The 22,082-nt window shown below is 40.8% G+C and overlaps 1 protein-coding gene across 2 annotated transcripts in view; it reads right to left on the bottom strand.

Moving 5' to 3' along the window:
• Positions 1-754: 754 nt before the first annotated feature.
• The window catches only part of GDAP2 (ganglioside induced differentiation associated protein 2), a 22,794-nt gene continuing 1,466 nt past the window's right edge, over positions 755-22,082 (bottom strand). Inside the window, exons 2-14 of one of the 2 annotated variants that reach the window (XM_035314593.1) lie at positions 21,469-21,797; positions 20,162-20,301; positions 16,063-16,216; positions 14,437-14,525; positions 12,260-12,336; positions 10,002-10,161; positions 8,207-8,357; positions 7,209-7,285; positions 5,564-5,640; positions 4,883-5,022; positions 3,887-3,941; positions 2,387-2,530; positions 755-1,510 (exon numbers count right to left, since the gene is read on the bottom strand). In XM_035314593.1, coding sequence (XP_035170484.1) covers positions 1,463-1,510; positions 2,387-2,530; positions 3,887-3,941; positions 4,883-5,022; positions 5,564-5,640; positions 7,209-7,285; positions 8,207-8,357; positions 10,002-10,161; positions 12,260-12,336; positions 14,437-14,525; positions 16,063-16,216; positions 20,162-20,301; positions 21,469-21,644 — 1,488 coding nt within the window. In that variant the 5' untranslated portion in view covers positions 21,645-21,797 and the 3' untranslated portion in view covers positions 755-1,462. The remainder of the gene's footprint in view (positions 1,511-2,386; positions 2,531-3,886; positions 3,942-4,882; positions 5,023-5,563; positions 5,641-7,208; positions 7,286-8,206; positions 8,358-10,001; positions 10,162-12,259; positions 12,337-14,436; positions 14,526-16,062; positions 16,217-20,161; positions 20,302-21,468; positions 21,798-22,082) is intronic. The other variant, XM_035314600.1, reaches the window with a different exon arrangement.

Below are 22,082 nucleotides of genomic sequence, written 5' to 3'. Positions count from 1 at the left end.
CACGACATTAAGCCAAAAGGAGGCCAAGGTAGGAGAGAAAGGAAACTCAATATGGGCCATCTTTCACCGTACTAACACAAGAAAGCCCTAACTCTGAGTTTCAGTCATGAATTGTGACATGCAATTAGATGATCAAGACAAAGGGAGGATTCTTCCCCGTTTATCCTAACAATTTACAGTGTTTTTAAGTAGGAGAGAGACCTGTTTCCAGTGGTGGGCATGAATAACCGCCAGGATTTCATGATGACTTTTGCTTACTCTTAAAAAGGTGGTTACTGCAAAGGTGGCAGAAAAACGGAAAACTGAGGTTTGGTAAAGAGTGTCAGCGATGTGTCGGGATAGAAGAGCATGAAAACATGAAAAATAAAGTATCATTTTCATACTCAGTACTTCTGTGACATTCTTCCTACCAGGGATGTCATCATCCCTGATGATGTTTTACAAGGGAGCTTTCTCCCTCTTCTCTCAGTATTCTATTGTCAGGCTGAAAGACTTTCAACCTTCACTTCCGTATCACTGCTGAGCTCTCGCATGCACACTGTCTGTCAAAATCAACAGGTGCCATACAGAACATTGTGCCATACAATATACCAGGAAATAAAAGGGATACCCCTAAAACAACCACTTTGGTTGCCACCCTTGGCTGGGGTTGGAGCCACTTCCACCTCCCCACTGCTTCAGACAGACGATATTTTCTTACCATAGAAACACGTCTGTCCATTTCAAAGCATAACAACTACAGAAGAGTATAAAGAAACTTTCAATGCTTTTCAACTTTATTCTTACTGGGAGGGTAGTGGCATCCTGACATGTCACATCATCCAATGAAAACTGGCAGGGACTGTATCAGGCTCCTATCTCACGCAGCGTTTATCATATTAAGTGTTGCAGTAATCTTTGCTTGGCTGTAGTGCTTTCATCAGCCTGCAGACATGGTATTCCCAATTCCAGGTACTTTTGCTGGGGCAAGACCAGAGTAATCAGCACTAACAAAGGGAAAGTAACCAGATGTGAAGCACAGCGACCATATGATGAGCAACATGTCAGGCTGGTACTGCACAGTATTTGTACAAACCAGTCAAAAACAGGTATTGCAAATGGATGTGGAAAATTATAATAGTTAAAAATATGATCAAGTGCTTTGGATGGACTTCCCTGAAAAGAGAACGTCTGTTCAGGAATAAATGTAACTGCTTCAAAAAAGAAGAAAATAAAATGTACCTAGTGATCCTGAAATCAACTTCTCCATTGGATAAATATATTTGAAATAGTTGTAGAGTTCACAGTGGCATAAAGTTCTCTGATTGCTTGAGTGCTTGAAAATATCTCATCAGTAAAAAAATACCAGAGCTGGGGGAGGAAAACCCTCTCTCTGAATTCTGTACATGGGCAAATGCACAGGTTTTGGCAGACATCAGGTCATTGGATCCATGGGAAACCAGCAGCATCGCAGGACTGCAGATCACAAGTCAGGGGATGGAGGATAAGAGGAATAGTAAGGCCCATTTTCCTGCAATGAGAACAGAATAAATAGTTGAATAAAAGCCTTCTCCAGCACACCTGGGTACAATGGATGATAATACGGAAGCAGATGTAAACACGTACTCCTAACTGCTTTTTCCATGAATACAGTGACCACCACAATTCAACCAGAACAGGACAGTACTGGTTATCAGTTTTGAACTGGTTTTAAACACAAAATACAGGTTAAAATTCAGCCAAAACTCTGATGCAAGGAAACCGCCAACGCTAGGGTAGCCAGCCAGTCATTCCCTTCAAGAGAACGTTGCCTATGCAGACGTGCAGCTGTGTCGGCTACTTTGTAGTTAAGAGCACAACCTCATTAGGTTGATTTGAATGGTGCAAGCCATATGCATTCCACCATTTGTACAGAGACGTGAGAGGAGGATGAACTCACACAATGCAAGGCATCCTACTACAGTTCTATTTTCTGTTGCCTTTTTTTTCCTTGGTACGTGAGAAAGGAAAAGACAAGACAGCTTTTTTTTTTTTTTTTTTCAATATGTATAAAGTATACAGCACATATATGACATGAATTTTATCTTCTGCATAGCCTCTTGGCATGTTGTGTTACAGTTCTTGGCCAAAGAAAACTAGTCTGCCTCTTAAACACATAGGAGGCTGCACTATTGAGAATGGAGTCTGCTTCTTGTCCCCTCCTTGGACAAATACTGAAAATAAAATCTAAGAAAATCGTTAGTCACAGAAGAAAAACTAGACTATCCAGGAAGTCTCCCCTCTTTCTTCTCCACATTCTTAATACATGGAGGCCAACCCCGTTACAGGTTTTGCAGAGCAGAATGGGAGATGCACAATAACTACACTTGGGAACACAGACAGATACTTGCCACATGAAATCACTTACCCTGGCATCATACTCAAGGACAAAAGGGGGAAGATCAATCTGTTCTGGGGGTATGGCTGTGAATAACTGCTGAAGGCTTTCCACATAGTGGATTTTGTCCTTTAGCCCTGAGACTGTAAAAGTTGTGAAAAACCATGCCGAGACCTGAAAATAAACCCCAACAAAACTAATTAAGATGGTGCTGTTTCAAAGTCTCCAAGTTGAGCATAATATTCAAAATCTGGTTTGAATTACACTTGAAGCACTGATACCACTGCAATAACACAACGAAGTCAGGAAGTACACATCAATGAGTGCTAGCAAGCTTTAGAGCTTTAAAGCTAGTGCTATCTGACTCCATGCTAGCTCCTCTTCCTCCTCAGCTGCCAGTTTAAGGTCCCCTCTTTCTACTCTAGAATAGTGACAACTATTCTGCTACTTTTGTCTTAAAAAAAGAAGGCTACATAGCAACATGTTTTCACTTCTGGTTTAGCCAGCTCAGAATATGATCTATCTGACTTGATACCTGACAGAAGCAATTTCAACCCATTGCCTTTAAATTTTCAAAGAAAAGGGCAGTTCTAGGGAGAGAGACTTCCAGCAGTTCTGCTGAAAACTCCTCGCTGCTTTGGATTGGTGGAAAGCATGTGTGTCCCCTTCTATTTTATCACATTTCTTAAATAACGAAGTCTTACCAACTTACTCGACAGGATTTTGCTGGAAGCATATGTACCTCTGTCTCTGGATGTAAATGGGATGAGGAATTTTTGTTTTGCAAAGGCCAGTAAGACACCATCTGTACTTCAGAAAGTTGTTAAATACTGCTGTTTAGATTGATGGTGCAAACTTTTGCTTTCAAACCCACCTTCTCCCAGATTGAGCACTATATTACTTATTTCTTATCTAGGCTGATAGAATGAAGGGAAAGGAAAAAGAAGCAGAGGCTGCTGTTCTACAGGTCACAAATGCTCATACTGGGGGGGCGGGGGCGGGAGGGTCAAGGGCCCATGACAGGTGGCATGCAGGCCACTGAATTTTTCCAAACTTGGGATAAAAGTCGGTTTGGTTTCTGCTAATAGAAGCTGGACTTCTGGAAAATAAAAAGCAAGTAAAATACCTTTTGCTGACAAACTATATATTAACATGGTAGCTAGAAGGGAAAGAATTCAAATTTTTTCCAGCTTCAGATATTAATATTGTTGCAGAAAAGTTATTGAAATGCACATAGAAAGCTGGCTGAAAGGATGTTGTTACTGGATGAAGAAATTCTTGAGACATTCCAAGCTGGGAGACCATACAGGAGAGAAATTGGTCAGGAAAAGAGCATCAATCTAAATTCCATATGATCAGAGACAAGGACGACTTAGTCATCCTCCAGAGGAGGAGACTGAGTCAGATCCAGTGTTGCTCTGAAAGTTCTGGAAAGTAGAGCTCTGGCTGAGCATGGCAATGAGAAAGAAAGATTACATGTTTATCTGCCAACACCCAAAATGTTCTTTTCTTTTCTACTATATACCTCACCTTTGAACGAAATGTTGGATGGACAAAATACAGTGCCTTCAAATTCCTCTTGTACCTGATTTAAAGAAAGAAAAAAACTCTGAAATGTGACTTCTAATCAAGCTTACCTAGACAACAGAACTGTTGAAATATAGATCATTTTGTTTAAGTGCCTGTGATGCAATTTCACAAAGCTAGATCTCATATAAGGGCAGATACCAGGAGAGTAAATGCAAAGAGAAAATATATAGCAGAATGATTATCTTTCTGGTAAAGATATAGCCTGCCATCTTTTATGTGAACAGTGAATATTATCAACAACTTAAGACTGCCAGGGTTACACAAGCCTCTTCTGTCACAACCCAACAACACACCTCTCACAACGTCAGGTTCCAGAAGCTCTACATCTGGGCAGACCATACACCCAGTATGTTTCTCTAGCAGCTAACAAAAGGGAGACTGCGGAGGACACTTCCTGATTTCATAGATGATTTGAGTAGAGAGTAGTTTTGGAGAAGAGAAGGCTTTGGGGAGACTATACAGTGGCCCTCCAGTACCTCAAGGGGGCCTACAGGAAATCTGGGGAAGGACTATCAGGGAGTGTAGTAATAAGACAAGGGGGAATGGCTTTAAACTAAAATAGGACAGATTTAGATTATTTGGAAGAAATTATTTCCTATGAGGGTGGTGAGGCACTGGCACAGGTTGCCCAGAGAAGCTGTAGATGCATGGAAGTGTTCAAGGCCAGGTTGGATGGAGCTTGGAGCAACCTGGTCTAGTGGGAGGTGTCCCTGCCCATGGTGGGTTGGTGGTGTGGTGTGGTGTGTGGAACTGGATGAGCTTTAAGGTCCCGAACCACTCTATAATTCTGTGAGTAGGAATGATGTCAGATACCCTTCTTTTTGCCTTTGTTACTTACTTAGGTCTTTGTCCTAGCACAATGAATAAATGGGAAACCAGATGAAAGGAATGACAAACATTTGCACAGCATAGCAGGGTTTTTCTATTGACACTCACTTGGCATCAACAACATCATAGAGTTTCTTCAAGAAATTAGAGTCTAGTTGATTGTAATCATTTGTGAGTGTATGGAAATACACTAGGACATATTCCTTCACTGCAATATGATCCATGACGTGGATGAAATACAGAAGAGCCTGAGATGGAAAGAAGTTAAATTTATATATGCAAAGAACTCTTTCACAGTTGCATTATATTTTAATATGCTTTCTTTAATTCATTCAAATATCAGGAATCACGAATCTGGGTGGCATTCTGTTTGAGCTACAAAAGCAAGGTGAGCACTCCAAGTCTTGAACTTGATTGTAATCACTTGGATATCTTTTTTTGTCTGACTTCACAGAGAAAGTTTTGTTGTTTACATGAAAAACTTATTTAACTTGTTACATTTCACTTCACATATCTTCCAGTTACAGCAAGTCTTGCTTTTTGAGAAGAAAAACAACAATTTTATCTGAAAACAGTCCAGTTCCTTCTCCAGAAAAGCCACCACAAGACATACAAAGCATATGGGGGAATAAGTTTTGATCTGTCTATGAAAATATTTTTTATTTAGTCTCTTAAGTCTTCTACAGATAACACTTTTAGAATTAACACCAAACCACTCTTTATAATCTGACTTTCACAACCTGAACATTCACATTCAACCTACACAACTCTAGTATTGCAAAGTTTTACCTTTTCCATGTCTATCAATGTTACAGGGATATTCCTTCCAACCACTACCATTACTGTGCGACCAAAGTTATCCACACCTACAAGAGAAAGAAAAACATGACTCAGAAATCCTCCCAGTCATGTCAGGTTTCAGAGTTGGTCCTTTTAAACTAGGGAGAACCAGCCACAACTCAGAATTTTTGCAATGCTTCTGGTTTCCATCTCAAAAATGGAGGAAATATGCTAGAGATACTTTTTACCATGCCAGTGGCTATTCTGGTCCAGAAAAGAAGGCTGCATCACATCCTAGAATCTTAAGTTTCAAGGACTGTAATGTTACATTGACTGTGTATTCTACACTTACCTAAATCTCAAGAAATAAGTGTACAACATGCCTTACCTAAAACGAATTAAAAATTTAAGTTTCAGAGTAGAAGGTATCACAAAGTCTTGATACCTGCACAAAAAACATTGTAAGTGTCTGGATTTTCAGGAGGCCAAAGTGCTGAATAGACTCTGCAGAACCATGAGCTACATAAGTCACCATCCCTGGATGTCTTTAAAAGACGTTTAGATGTAGAGCTTAGTGATATGGTTTAGTGGAGGACTTGTTAGTGTTAGGTCAGAGGTTGGACTAGATGGTCTTGGAGGTCTCTTCCAACCTAGATGATTCTGTGATAAATGCAGCTATACTTTTGAAAGCTTGAGTACATGTCTCTTTCTGTCATGGTGCAAAGCAGCAACAAGCCACTTGGGAGCCTGGCAGGTTTTACCTCCAAATGTGGCATTACCTAAACAGGAAAAAGGAATGAAAAAGGACACATTCCCTGCTTCTGGCTCCTGTGCTGCAAGGGTCTAGCAGCTAGTACCTCCCACCAAACTCATCTGTATGTTGATTCTCTCCCTAGTTTCCCTATCTACCAAACGCAAGGTTGCAAGGTGTGGTATCCGTGGTACTAAGTCACTGGTCCTATGAGAGAGATACAGAGGAGAGCAACACAAACCCAAGCTGAGGGTAAAGGAAGAAAGCCATTTTCTTCAGGAAAGCTCTATTAAAAGCTCTATTTCTTCAGGAAAGCTCTGTTAAAAGTTGCTGTGGTAACTGCTTATTCTCTGCACTAATCACCTGAAAGCAACATTAATTTCTTTGCAAAGGGTGGACATTATTCAGACTGAACAATAAATTATCACACAGAGCTTCTTATACATTGGCTAAATCTAACTGTATTGATTCACATCTAAAGTTGCTAGCCAGAAAGCTCCTGCACATCAGAAAGTGTAACTGCACCTCCCTACTACTGTTGCTAAACTAACCGCAGAACATTACTTTTTCTTTGTTTAAACTGCCTTTCACACTAAGTTCATTCTTCCTCTGAGACTATTACTGGTTGCATTCTACAGACAAATTCAGAGTATGCATATATCCTCAGACTGTTAAAGAGGAGCTGCTGGGGAGCTTACTACTCAGTCTTTCAAAGTCAGTCAAGAAAGAACATGAAAATACCAGATTTACTACAGAGGTGCTGCCTAATTCCTGGCCAGGTTTCTGACTTGATGACATGATGTATTATACTCAAATTCCAAAGAAAATATCATGTTTTTATTTTGTATTTTTACTTTAAGACAGGGTCATCACCAGAGCAAGTCATCAGTGCCCTAAACTTACCTGTCTGGTACAAGGCTTTGAGGGAAGCAATATCAGAGAGGTCTTCAGCTCTTGCTTGACACAGCCAGCGATTGTAACTAGAAAGTGAAAAACATCTGGTCAGATCTAATCCCCTTTGGGCCAGCATTAGAAGCCTAAAGAAGTATATGGGGAAGGAAGGATAAAACAAGCACTTCATGACTGATCTCTCTTTAATGTGAGTTTCTGATAATAAAGCTACTTTCAAATTGATAAAGAAGCATTAAAATAAACACTCAAGTGTCAGTGACTTCCCCACTGATTTTTACTGGGGCACTGAACATGCACCACCTAGTAACTATCAGTGGCATTGCATCTGGGCTGAAAACATCTCAAAAGATTTTTCCATTGAAACATCTCCGTGTCAGCATTTTAAAAACAGAAGATTTCTTTAAAAAGTCTGTAAGTTGAACCTTACTACTCAGCAACCAGCATCACATATGTATTTTATTTCCTAAATGGTGAAGAATTTAGTGCCTCATCTGAGTAAACACGGCAAATATTACACCTTAAAGATTCCCTAGCATGGGACTGGCTTCTTGCAAAGTGGTTATGCACATTAAGGGTAGTGGCAAAAAATAAAGAAACAAAAAAAAGAGGGAAGAACTGTCACCGTCCATTATTTATTTATTTATTTATTAAATCTTTCTATTTTGAGACAAAGAAAAAACTACTTGCTAGCTGCCCAGAGCCTCAGGAGCAAGCAGGCAGTACGAAAAGCTAGTGTGACCCCACCACAGAAAGTGATAATTAAACAGTGACACCTTGAGGCAAAGGAATAAACCAGCTGGCCAGATGCACTGTGCGTGCTAGAGGATTCAGCAGTGGCTTCCCTTCTACTGCCCATTTGCTTCAGGCTAGAGAAGCTACCACTGAGATTTAGGGTGACATCAGACCTTACAGATAACAGTCATCGTGAGAGTTGGTCCTCTGAACAGCTAGCTAACCCAGAATATTCACACAGGCAAGGAAATTCTCACTTCCTCTGATGCTGTTTTTGCAGTGCTGCCTCTGACAACTGTCCCTGAAGGATGAGGCGTCTCTGTTTGTCAACGTCTCCCTCCATGCGGGCAAAAGCATGGGAACCAATGAAAGACAAGTCTGCCTCCAACCCCTCTTCATCTGAAGCATCTGCAGTAGAAACAAAGGTAGCATGAAATGTTCAAGCTGTGTACGAAACAGCAGTGCTGCTAATGAACTGCTAAATATCTCTGTGAGCCAACTCACTCGTCATGCTACACACACAAAAACCACAGTGTACCATGATTATAGCATGCAACTGAGAACTACAGACTCCCTTAAAGTGTTGGTTTGACTGGAAAATAACTGAGCAAGTCTTAGTTATCACCTTGTAACACATAGAAAATGGTTAATTCTCCCAAGTGGATTCCACAATAAAGTCTTGAGAGAGTGACGTGGGGTTTCCAGTTGTCTGAGTTGTTTTAAGAGGAAAAGTTAGCAGCATTCAGAGGGACATGTGCTGCAGTTTTACTCAGCTTAGAAGGGCTTGCTTCTTCCTTTTAAGTTGACTGCTGAAACAGATGCTGTAGAAGAGTGATGACCTGAGTTTGGGTATCTACTACATGGCTGTGCAATGAAGTATGAGAACACAGGCTTACTTGCTGGCAACCATAACAGAATGCTTCACTGAACTTTATACCATCAAGGAATATTGTTAAGGCTTCTAATACTGCCTCTCTGGGCAATTTGGATGATGGGAAACGAGTTTCCCAACTTTAGTATGACATGCTATAGCAACAACGGAACAGGAGTATAGGATTCCACTATACCAATTTTCTCCTATATATGCAAAACCCAAAATTTCAGAAATTGTTAGCCAGTGGCTAAGTGCCTCACACTGATCAGCCACTCTATACTACTCTGGCCAGAGGTTTAGGCAGGGAAAAGAAAAAAAGAAAAGAGTAGTCTGAACAGCAAGAGTTGGTACATCAGATATCACACCACGAACAGGGAAATTGTGTGCATCTTTGTTGCATATTCAGCCTTATCACTACCAGTCATGCAAAAGCAGAAAACCTTTGGAAACCATTCCAGATTCTCTGTTTTTGATGGTTTAAGGCCTGGCTTGAAGTGCAAACTTTTTACAGGACTGCTTAATGAAGAAGGCAGAATGCACCATCTATGCCCATTTACACGCTTATTGTTTTGCCATCCACCTCGCACCACTTCAACCCTGAAACTTGGGCAACCTCTTTATAATCTGTCTTCTTTCACTAAGCTTTTGACAGCCATTTCTCAAACACTGATCTCTGGATTGATCTAGTTCCTCTACTTTTTAGGGGAGTTTCTGCTGATTTTTGTTAAGCACCTGCTAGTTTGATGCATGTACTGGATCAACAGAATCTGACCTGGCTAGAAACAACATTTTAATAAATAGCCTATGACAGCCCAGTAACAATAATGTCTTTTTCAGCCAAGGGCTGGTACAATTCTGAATGGGAAAAGAAGCTCCTAACCAGCTCTGGAGAAAATCTGCAAAGTGAATGAACTCCTTCACCCCTCCCCCAGAAATAAAAAGACAGAACGATGGCTTTACCACATCCTCTAACCACTCTCAACGTCGAGGCAGAAAGCAGAAGTTACTGCTGTCGAACACACATAGCTAATGAGGCAACTTGACAATTCTTTTCATTACAGCCTGCCTTCCCACCCCACCTCACCCAAGATATCTCTTTGCTCACCATGTGTTTTTTTCCTGTGTTTTCCTTACTTTCACAAAGAGATCCTTATTCCAAAATTGAGTTAAGAACTCACCATCTGGAACACCTGGCTTCTCAGTAATTCTGATCTGCCGCTCTGGTACTACAGGCTCCCCTTCCGCATTACCAATATCTGCAGGGAGGTAAGGCAAGGATTGTATCTCTTCTTCCAATGATCTTGGAAAATACAGAGGCAGCAACTTCTGGTAAGTGGCCTATAAATAAGAAAAATGCGTGAAGGTCTATCACGCATCCTTGCTCTTCAGAGATGTAACACCTACCCTTGCAGCAGGTATCTTCTCTGAGGTTTGGAGGCAAAGTGCTACTTTCCACAATGGCTTACATTGGGCTGCTATTTGGCAATAAGAGCAGATAGCCTTTATGAAGGTTAAATTTTTTTTTTTGGTGCCACATTGGCAAGTAACCCAGAGAAGATTCTGCTTTAAATTCCATTAACTCAGTTGGACTGAAGATATTTCAGCTTTATAAGGAAGTTACAGTACATGTAGATGACAAACTTCAGCAAAGGTTGCTTAAATTAAAATGGATCACTACACAGACCACCTTGAGTGATCTGACTGGAAAAAGAATAAACAAGAAACAGGCAAGAGAAACCCTCCCCACGTATAGGAAAACAGTGAAAATCTTTACTAAACATTGCAATACTTCATCACATGTTCCCTACAGCAGACTAGTACCTTTAGAACCCCTGTTAAGTAATTTCCTTTTGTCATCCAGATGTGACAGAATCTGAACAGTGTGGGTATTCTGCACAGGAGCAGCTATTATTAAGTCCAATATATAAGAGATGTTGTCCTAGTTTTGGCTAGGATAAAATAAATTTTCTTCCTTGTAGCTGGTATGGTGTCATGTTTTGGATTTAGGATGAGAACAGTGTTGATAACACACTGATGTTTTAATTGTTGCAGAGCAGTGCTTGCACTGAGTCGAGGACTTTTCAACTCCTCCTGCTGCCCTGCCAGTGAGGAGGCTGCGGGTGCACAAGGAGCTGGGAGGGGACAGAACCAGGACAGCTGACCCCAACTGGCCAAAGGGATATCCCTTAGCACATGGCATTGTGCTCAACAATAAAACTGAGAGGAGTTGGCTGGGGGATTAGGGCTGCTGGTCGCGGTCTGGCTGGGCATTGGTCAGCTAGTGTTGAGCAACCGCATTGTGCATCGCTTGGCTTTGTGTATTTTTATCATCATTTTCTCTTCCTTTTCTGTCCTATTAAGCTGTCTGCATCTCAACCCACGAGATTTTACCTTTCTCCCCTCCATCCCCCCCATGCCCCCATGCCACTGGGGGCATGGGAGGAGTGAGTGAATGGCTGTGTGGTGCTTAGCTGCCTGCTGGATTAAACCACAATGGTCCTTTACATGGGTCATGTGTAAACCTTGAGCACTGTGTTGGGCATCACTGGTCAGCAACTATTAAACTGATAAAGTGTTTATAACAATTGTGTTTTAACATGCTCTGGTCAGATCTGTCATTATCTCAACCCTTTGTGCCCCATATTGGGTACCAAAAGGACTGGTGTGGTTTAACCTGACAGGCAGCTAAGCACCACACAGATGTCTGTTCCCTCCCCCTCAGTGGAATGGGGGAGAGAATCAGAAAAAAAATAATAAAAGAATTAAAAACTCAAGGATTGAGATAAAGACAGTGCAGCTGAAAAGTCCTTGACTCAGTGCAAGGACTGCTCTGCAACAACTAGAATATGGGTGCATTATCAGCATTATTCCCACCCTAAATCCAAAACACAAAACCGTAACAGCTACTAGATGGAAAAATAACTCTGTCCCGGGCAAAAACAGGACTGAAGCTGTTAGCACTTATCTGAAAACAAATCACTAAACATCAAGCTTGTTATTTCAGCAAGCAATGTTTAAGGTCTTTATATGTGAATGGAAATCAGGGCAATCTTCTTTTAAAAGCAGAATACCAAACCTTGTGTAAAGAGCAAGTCTTGCATGAGAAATTCGTGTCTGGCTGGTAGCATGCATCCAGCACAACTGCATGCTCTAACCTCTAATATTGGCTCCTGTTTACGGCTCAGGAACTTGGAACCCAAAAATGGAAAGACTGTAAACAAATCTACGGTGACTGCTCAAAGTGTGCTGGGAAAAAGTACTGGAAAAGATACTGTGCTGATAAGAAACAGAAATAAGCTGTGCAACCAGAAGTCGAAGTGAGACAGGATGATTTGTTAGGGAGAATCCAAGTCTCAGCCTACAGTGCAGAGGTTAATGCTGATGCTGAGATCAAACATGTCCGTGAATTTTGATGGAAGGAACATCAAAGAGATACCTCTTCGAGCTCAGAGACTGCAAACACAACCTTCTCTAGGGTCTCCCCATGAATCTCCAGGAACCTTCTAACTGTGCCTGCAAGGAGGAAGAGTAAATGTAGTTAGCAAAAGAGGAGAAGAAATTTACACGCATGACTACAAGCATGGAAATCAACGGAGTGCAGAACAGAGAAAGACATCTCTCTCCTTGTACAAAATAGCTCCACAGGCAGTACACAAGCATGGATTAAGTGGTGGTTTAACATGAAATGGGTTCTCGGGCATACTGGAAATTCCATCTCCATTCTCTCCTGCTTCTGTCTTTACAGATGGATGAAAAAATGAAAAAGGCTCTCTGTGATTTTAGCTTACTAGGCACACCTCAATTTATGGAATGTGATCTTAGTGCCCTGTGAAAAAACAAACCAAAGCCCTCCTTTACCAAGTCTCTGCAAGTTGTCAAAAATGGATATTCCTAGAACAAGTTGCGGTTCCCTCAGTTATCAGGAAAGCAACTTGATAAGCAGGCCATAGCAGAAGCTGGCACAAGGCAGAGTTAGCCACACAAAAACTCAGGGGTCAGCTATGCAAGAGCAGCATATAGAAATCATAAATGTAAGTCAGGAGACAATTTATTCCCTCTACTAATTCCCTCCACAAAACTGTAGCATAATCCAAAAACACTGTCAAGTTCCTGAGCATTTGCAGTTTAGGGAGAAATGCTTTGTAACTAAACTCCCAGTCAGGTATGTCCTTGTGTTGCAGCTCAGGGCCCTCATCTGTAATCTTGACAGATGTCAGGATTTTCAAGTGCTTTTCTATCAAGATTGCTAAGGCAGAAAATGGCCAAACAAATACATGGGCATAGCAACATTTTTATCAAGTAGCATATAGCCCTACACAGACAACAACAAAGCAATAAAGGAAAGAAGTAACAACCAGTCAGTAGAAAAAAAGCTCTTTTCAGAAACTTCCTGTACAGAAATTCAAGTGTAACTGGGTTGAGCCACAACACTACTGTATAGGACAAACACAATTCTGCAGTTCCACAGCAAACGTTTTTCTGAACCTGCATGAGCAGATATTTTCAGAAGTCTTACTCAGGCAGGTGGCAGAGAAACCAGAGAAACAGATGAATCGGCTTCAAGTGCCAGCACCTCTGCTAGGCAAAGGGTGAGATTTCTCCAGACAGCTTGCACAGCAAGAGGAAAAGCCTATCATTCCACCTGCAACAACAGTCCTATCGTGTAGGAGTCCCATACAGGGAGGTCCAGGGAATGGGTGGTGGTGGAAAGCAGACAGGAAGAGCAGGACAATGGGAATGAAAAGTTAAAAGAGGAAAAGGAAAAAAAAAAAGGCAAATACATAGTATTTGTCATGGGAGACAGTGAACAGTTGATTCCTTTTCACCATTTCCATGCCACTCATGATTTTACAGACATCTATCACACGCCTTTCAAGTCCAGTGTATTGCAGTTTAAAGAAGCCTTTAGCCTACATAGCTGTTCATTGCATTTGCCTGTTCTTGTTGACCTTCTCTGAACTTCTAGTTTTCTCTTGGATGTGCAACTTGAGGGGTGGACAATCTACAGGTGTACAGCACAGCATTCTTCATTTTGTTCAGTCTTATTTAGTTTGCTCCTTTGAACTCTGTTGAGCTGTTGTTTTCACGGAACCATTATAATCTCAAGGTCGTGCTTCCTAGCATTAGCCCATCATTTTGCATGTGGAGGCAGAACCACGTACGGGTGGGTCAGTGGGGCAAGAATATGACTTTACATTTGGATATGCTGACAACACTGAAATAGTAGGTGAAATTCACTCTGTTGCTTGAGGTCCATCTACAGTTATTCACAGTTAAGGCCTCATCCTTGTTATCCTGAACATTTTTCTATTATTAGCAAACTCTCACCTCATTCTGCAGCATCTTTTCCACGTCATTAAAAAATGTATCAAACACTAAGTTCCAACACAGCATCCAACCCATGGATGCTTACTGATAGCCTCTCAGAGAAAGGTCTTTTGTTTTTATCCTCCATTTCCTATTCACCCATGCAAAGCCTGCCTCTTTATGGCCTCCTGTGACACATTACAGCCCCCTAAAAAAAGCTTCCCCATATCAATAGCAGTCTGTCAGAGGTAAGCAATCTGTTGAATATTGCCATCCAGTTTACTTCACTTTCCAACATAAACTTACGCAGTGCTATGTGGGTTGCATCCTCCAAGGGGTAGCATCTTTTCAGAGAGTTAATGACACAAAATCCTACAGAGCACATTGCCTGTTCCCTGAAATCCAGAAATAGAGAAGTCAATGAACAGACACATAACTTGAGGTCAGGTGAGAACAAACTTTTGCCAGTACAGTAGGTAACACCAGTATTTTTCTCCTGCTTCTGTGTAGTAGTAACCCTCTTTCAGGTTTGTGCAGAAGGATGCTATCCTGGCCAGATGCACACATACTATTATTAAGCAGGGAAGGAAAGAGCCTTTAATGAATCCATGGTGTTTTCTTCTTGTGTTTGTTCTCAGCTTTCTCCTTCTACCTCCGCTACCTTCTTTCTGCAATTTCTCATATCCTGAATGAAGTTCTTACCTCGAGCTCCCTGTAATCCTTTCAAAATACTTTTCTTCCTGTATAGGATTGACAACAAGAGAAAAGAGGGGAAGAAAAGGTGCTCTTTACTGTAAGTATTATGTTCCTTCACTTGTCCTGCCATTTGTTTTGTCAGTGGTCCATACATTGAGTGAAGTGGCTTACTTGATCCTACATACGATTAGACAACCACTGCAAGGAGTGCTATATACAGTATATATACAGATACATTCAGTAAGAACAGAAGCATGGCACATTATTAGAAGAGTAAAGTAAAAGTGGTGCCAATAGTCAGAGGAGTTTGAACAAGCTCAGAGCTGGTAGACAGTAATTTCACAGGTGTCAAAAATCACTCTAGAGAATAGGAGGACTAAAAGTCACTCAGAAATCAGCAAGCATAATTATCTTTTTTTTTTTTTTTCATTATTGGAGGTTCCAATCCAGACCTGGCTTTGCTTGCCACTTATGAGGCAGAAAAAAAGCAAAAACCAAGAACTGGTATATACTAGAAGACTTAGCTACAATCTGGATTATGAAACAGTTACTACTGTACTACAACACAGAGATCAGTCTTGGAAGAATTATCTTCCCTACCCTGTGTAATTGTGAAGTAAATTTTCTGACATTGTTCTTGTTCAAGAATTTTTTGCCGACTACTATCACAACAGCCCGCATGGGAGAACAGAATTCAGGAAAGAACACAAAAACAGAAACCATAAAGATGAAAAAAAATGTTAGCTAAGAGGAAGTAGAAGACACTACGGATGAAAGAGGAAAAACTACAGACCCATCTGCAGTAACTGTTGATTTAGAAATAACCTTGCACCCTGACTCAGAATTGTGGCTACTGTAAGAGGGCTGAGAAGCCAAAAATATGAACTGATACAGCAGTCTGATCTGACTGGGTATGTCTGTGTGGCTGCAGAGAGACACCTAAAACTGCTGCTTGACCATGGAGTCTGGCAGAATTATAAACGATGCTTCTCCGAATGTCTGAATGCTGCACAGCTCTGGCTACGCTGTTTCAGAACTTGACCCCCTCAGATCTCTCACTACATTTTATTTAAACCTCAACACAGATCAGAAGACGTGGGGTATACCATAAACACAGTAACATTCTTATGTTCTGACCCCAATCCAATCGATGTGAGACGATATTCACAGACATTTGGCCTCCTGTAGGAGAACGGATGTGCCATGCAAGCCTTACGTAAGGCGCTGGACACTTACTTTGCGAGCTGCAGGACATTGCGGTAACAGCTGTACAGAGAACTCTCAGCTGCTGTGCGATACCGGCTCTTGTACTTGGGTCCGACTGTGTGAATGATGAAGCGTGCAGCCAAATTAAATCCCTTGGTGAGTTTAGCCTCCCCTGTCCTGCACCCTGAAAAAAAAAAATAAACACCAGGATTTGCACAAATGTCATCAGGTTAGAAGTAATCAAGCCCTTGACTTCCTCCTGGGTCAGATATTTGACTTCATCCATAAAAGTCAGTATTTTGGGTATCTAATATTAAGGATAACACTTTCTCTCTCATACCTACTGCTTAATACCACCTAGTCATGTTGAAGAGATGAAGGCTGTGCTAATTCCTCTCAATTTTAAAAACTACGCATAGGAAGACAAACCATAAATTGTTAGAAATGCTGTCTTAATTGCAGTGCTTACTATGTTACAGACAGAGCCAAAGGGAGAAAGGTATTAACAACATGCAGAACAGTGATATACCGATATACTATACAACCACCAATAAAAAGTCCTTCTGAATTTAACAGCCTCGTTTTAGGAAACTGCTTTTTGGATAAAAGGACTGCAAAGCTCCTTAATCAAACTCACTTACATGAACTGGAAAGACTGAGCACACATTTCATCTGCACTCCCAGAGCAGGGTCACATTCATCGCTTTGCAAATTTCTTAGTGTCCATAAGGCATAAGTATAATTTTCAAGGAGATCATACCTTCCTTGACAGACCAGATGTCTAGTCCAAAGGCAATGAAGTTTAAACACCACATTTAATTGTTCCATTCCCAGCACCCTCCAGTTACATTCTCTAGGATCATTTACTGCATGCTAGCATAGTCTTTAACTCACTTTGATTAGCACTGTTCTTTGGCTATCCCCTGCAAGTTACTCCTACTTAATTTCTGCATTTCTTTGCAAGTTTTTTTGCATTTTGTCAGAACCCTCTGTGACATCTGTAAGCCTCTCTACTGCCTTCCATTTGTCAATACATTTTGGATTAAAAAAAATAATAATCCAGCAACAGCTATTGTGTTTGAAATCTGTTTTTCCTTCAGGAAAGGTACCTCTCCCCTTATTCACCTAAATCATTTCACAAGAAATCCAGTCCACTGCAGTTCTGAACAGCTGAAGAAGTACTTTTAGTCTCTCTCTTTCCCAGCCCTCAAGGAGGAATATTTCTCATCTTCTTCCTTCTGCTTGTACAGCTGCAGAGATCCACGTAAGCTTTCTGATCTAGCTGAAAACGAATCTTTTCACCAGATCAGTTTTCAACCTGATCTTATAGGTTGCTATTGCCCATGATAAGAAATGCTGTGTGAACAAGTGGCTGGGACCACCCTTCTGGCAGCAGCACTGCTGCCGCCTGGTTCAAGTTGATTATGAAGCTTCACACTGAACAGAAATGTTCACTTTCTCTCCAACTCCACTGAATTTGTTGTGGTGCTCAGACAGGCTGTTTCACAGCATACATGAAAGCATGTTTTATGGCAGGAAATATTCCAGGTTGAGAATCTTACTCAAGACTTAAGGCATGCCTTTTCAACGGCAGCAACATATTGCCTTTAAGCCAACACCTTGTAAACTTTTTGATCCCGTAAGTCACATTATTTTCTATAGAAGTCAACCTTGTTTATTCTAAATTAAGTGGAAAACACAGCGGCATACTAAAACTAAGCATAGACTTTGAACTGCTGTACATCCTCTAAAATGCCTCAACTCCAAAGAACATATCTAGGTAAGCTGAAAATAGGAAAATGAGAAGCTAAAGCCAAAACATTTAATATATTAGATATCAAGCTATTATTTTCTCCTATGAAGAACGGCTGAGAGAGCTGGGCTTCTTCACCCTGGAGAAGAGAAGGCTCCCTGGAGACTTTATGGCAGCCTTCCAGTACCTAAAGCAGGCCTACAGGAACACTGGAGAGGGACTCTGTCAGCGGGTGTAGTGATAGGACAATAGGGAATGGATTTAAACTAGAAGAGGGTAGATTTAGATTAGATATAAGGAAGAAATTCTTTACTATGAGAGTGGTGAGGCCCTGGAACCAGTTGCCCAGAGAAGCTGTGGATGCTCCATCTCTGGAGGTGTTCAAGGCTAGGCTGGATGGGGCTTGGAGCAACTTGGATTAGAGGCTGGTTTCCCTGCTTATGGCAGGGGGGTTGGAACTGGATGAGCTTTAAGGTTTCTTCCAAGTCAAACCATTCTATGATTCTGTGATCTGAATGGATCAAGGAGGAAGAATAAAGTCACACAAACTCAGAAGAGCAAAGGCCTGTAATAAAAACTGTCCAAAGTATTTTCTCTTGTGGAAAAGAATTAAGAGAGTTTGACTTAGGTATAACTGTGAACTCCGTAGGGAAACTAATAAATTCAGACAACCACATGCAGAATCAGTAATTTCTAACTACATGTTCATCACACTTTGTACTCCCCAATGCCTTCTGTGTAGAGATCTCTACAAAATTTGCAAAACTAAATCAAGCAGCAAGTATTATTCCCATTTTAAGACACAGAGTCAGGTGGTCTAGTACAGTGACTTGTACAAGGTCATGGTCTGTGGCAAAAATGGAATTGAAGTTGAGATCTTATTATTTTAATCTGGTGATTAAAAATCCCTCCCTTTACTCCCTGTAGTATTTGTGTGTTAATCAAAACTACACTGTTCCCAGGAACACAGACGTTAGCTGAGCCTTAAAGAAAGCACAATTCTTCTAAAGATCAGCATGTCACATGCTTTAAGATCATGTTTTTTCTTTCAGTCTATGAAACATGGAAATATATGGAGCAGTATAAGTAACTTGACCAAAAACCACCACTCCACACAATCTACAGGTTTAGACCCAAGATCATACATTTTTAATTCTCACCAAGAACTTTCTCCCACATAAAGAAAAATTAAAAATTAAATGGGAAAAAGCACAAAAATGAGGCTGAGGTGACAAAAGTGTGATAAACTAGTTTCTTAACTAAGCTTTGTTTCTGCTACTGTGAAACTCCTTAATAGTTCACAAAAGCCAAAGCTGTAACCCAGTTTCTTCCACCACACAACACGCCAGTAGAGCATCCGAGAAGTATTGATTTCTGAAAGGATCTTGTCACAAGACTAAAGGGAAACTATCACAAGGAGTCATGCATCTGCAGAATACATCAAAGCCATCAGTGTCACCACAGGGGTGGAGGATGTAAACTGCATACAGCTCAGGAAGGTAAAAGAGAATTTAAGAAGCTCAGCCCAACTTTTATAGAGAACCTCCTAGAGAGCTGACAGATCTTGAATGTTAAGGACTCCTTGAAATGTCCCTCTTCCCACCTCACAATGCACTGAAAGAACCCCTCAGTTTATTTTTAGAAAAGTGAGTGTATGTACCAGGGTCCTAGCTATTCTGTTACATCTGCTGTATTTTAACAGTTGTTTCCATTCTAAGGATGCACATGGACTTTTCCCTCTTCTATGCAATGGTTGCTCTTCCTCCTGTCTTACTTCCAGCTTACCCACAAAAGGCAAGCTGAATGAATTGAATAGGATTTTATAAAACTAAACATGCCTGTTCTATTGAGATTTAAGCTACTGAGAGCCTGCATTGGAAATATAATGCTCCTTCTATCCATTTTGTTACTACATGACAAGGAGAAAGAGCTGTTACCAAAGAGAGTGACCAGTATTACACATAAATCAGTTTGGTCTCAAAATTCAGCTCAGTACCATGTGGGAAATCTTAGTTTTAACTGCAAGCTGTATCAGACGTTTGTATGACCTTGGATAACTATAAACTCATGGTTCCTCACACAAAATAAAAAGGACACTTATTTTCATCTAACAGACATTGAGAATAAAACTGAACGTTTATAAGTCTCATTATCATCAATATAACACGTTAACAAAGGATCTAGCTAATGTAAACCTCACCAAAAGTGGAGGAAATGTATGTCAATCTAGCTTCCCCTCTTTATTTCACCTTAACACCAGACATGGGAGAGAAAAAAAAAAAAGAAAAAGAAAAAGCTACATCTTGATTTTGGCTCATGCTTTGTACTATGCAAGGACAGCAGATTTCAGTATGAAAAATGTCTCCAGCTACTTACCCTTGAGCTTCTGGAGTTCATCCCTCAGGTCAGGCCCAGCATGCATGAAGACACTTTCAGATACTGGATTCTTATCGGTGAGAGACTCATTACTGGTATTTACTATGGCTGTGCAGTTCAGTAATGCTACATCTCCTTTCCTGAGGAAACAAGGAAAGTTTATTGCAGGTTAAACGTCAGATTAAGCAGGATATTCTCAAATAAATGCTGACAAGCAAGGAAATGATAAGTTAAAGCATTAACAATATTGCAGTTCCCACATAGGGTAGTGTACCCTGACATGCTCACCATGCAGAATCATCCTCTGTTTCCAACTGATAAAGGGAGATTGCATGCAACCCCTCATTTCCTTGAAAACTCTCAGCCTCAACAGTCATTTAGGGATGTATGTAGATAATGCAGTGTTTTTGTTTTATGTAGGGTGGTTTAGTTAGCAGAAAATGTGAAGCAGCATAATATAAGACATTAAAAATATATGTATTCTCTCATATTTTAGAGATAAGATGACACTCCTTATGATATGCTATTTCCAAAGCTTCAAACATGTCAATTTCCCCGCCCCTATCTGCAGGCATACCATCCAGGGCACCTTACTGCTGCTGCTGCTATTCCTCAGACCACCAAAGATCTCAAGCGACACTGTGGCCAGTCAAGTTTTCATTACATTTGTTCTGGAATTGTGAACCCACAATTTGATCATGTTCAGTCTGCTGCTCAAGGATCAGACATGCAGAAGATAAACACAGCAGAGATACATGCGAGAAGATGGAACAGCAGAACTCTGACCTGCTTTTTGTCACAGCAGCTCTCATAGGGATTTTGGAATCAAACAGCATAGGAAGGGAAATAACAATTCCCAAGCACAGGGAGAGATTCAAGTGACAGTTCAAAGTGCTCACATTTATTTTACCCAAACACAGGCCACAGGAGATGTTTAACCTTTTGCTTTTCTTTTTTTATTTCATCAGGTTCATATTTCCCACACGTATGAACCAGGAAAGATGTCCAGGCTGATCCCTTAATTAGCAGCCCCCAATAAATCTGTTGATTCTAGGACTCTATAACAGCATTTCATCATTCTAAATCCTCCTCTGTTCATACTGATTAACAGACTTACTCACCTATAGAGTAGGTTTGAGTGTCTGAGATACAGGAAAGAAAAACTGATGGAGTAAGTTCACCTCAGCACTCTGTACTTATCAATAGATTTTGGTAGAAAAACATGGAGTGGTTGTTGTTTGAGGCAGTCAGATCCTGCAGGAAATGGAGAGGTGATGACAAAGGCATTGGAACCATGTGGAGCTTACCATAATATTATTTTTGCATTGATGTCCTTCCTGTATGGAAAAGGTGATCTAATATCAACTTGAGCTTTTTCAACAGGGTTTGGGTGAGAGTCCAGCTGCTTAGCCTCATAGACATCACTCCAGCCTGGCAGACTGTCGATATCCACAAATTTGGAAGGTGCACCCAAGGGATCCATGGAATGGAAAGAATGGCTTCTTTTTTCCCAGTTAACTTGTCACGCTCCAGTTCTCAATGGAGACTTCTAGGTGCTTTAAAGGAAGAAAATCAAACCAGGTCACAGCTGTTTACAGAACGTAATTCCCATGGAGCCATCAGACCTTTCACAAGGCTACGATGCAATCACAGGTAACAGAAAAACAGATTTATTTCCAACTCAACCTCTTTCCCTTTCTCTAGTTTTGTCATGTGTAAGCCAAAGGACGATGAAAATACTCATAAAATACTTGTAGTAAGACAAGATTTCTCCAATAGTGCAAGAAAAAAACTCTTTCTCTGTTAACTTGGTTCAACTGACTTGTCGACTTTTATTTTGAAAGTGCTGAAAGCAAACTCCCAAGTGCTGAAAGGACCTTAGCCTTTCTGAAAAGCAGTATTTCTTTCCATAAAGGAAAAG

Source organism: Oxyura jamaicensis, chromosome 1 (genome assembly GCF_011077185.1).
Source record: "Oxyura jamaicensis isolate SHBP4307 breed ruddy duck chromosome 1, BPBGC_Ojam_1.0, whole genome shotgun sequence".
NCBI lineage: Eukaryota > Metazoa > Chordata > Aves > Anseriformes > Anatidae > Oxyura > Oxyura jamaicensis.
Note: the sequence above shows the minus strand (reverse complement) of the source record. Positions and strands in the feature narration are given on the sequence as shown.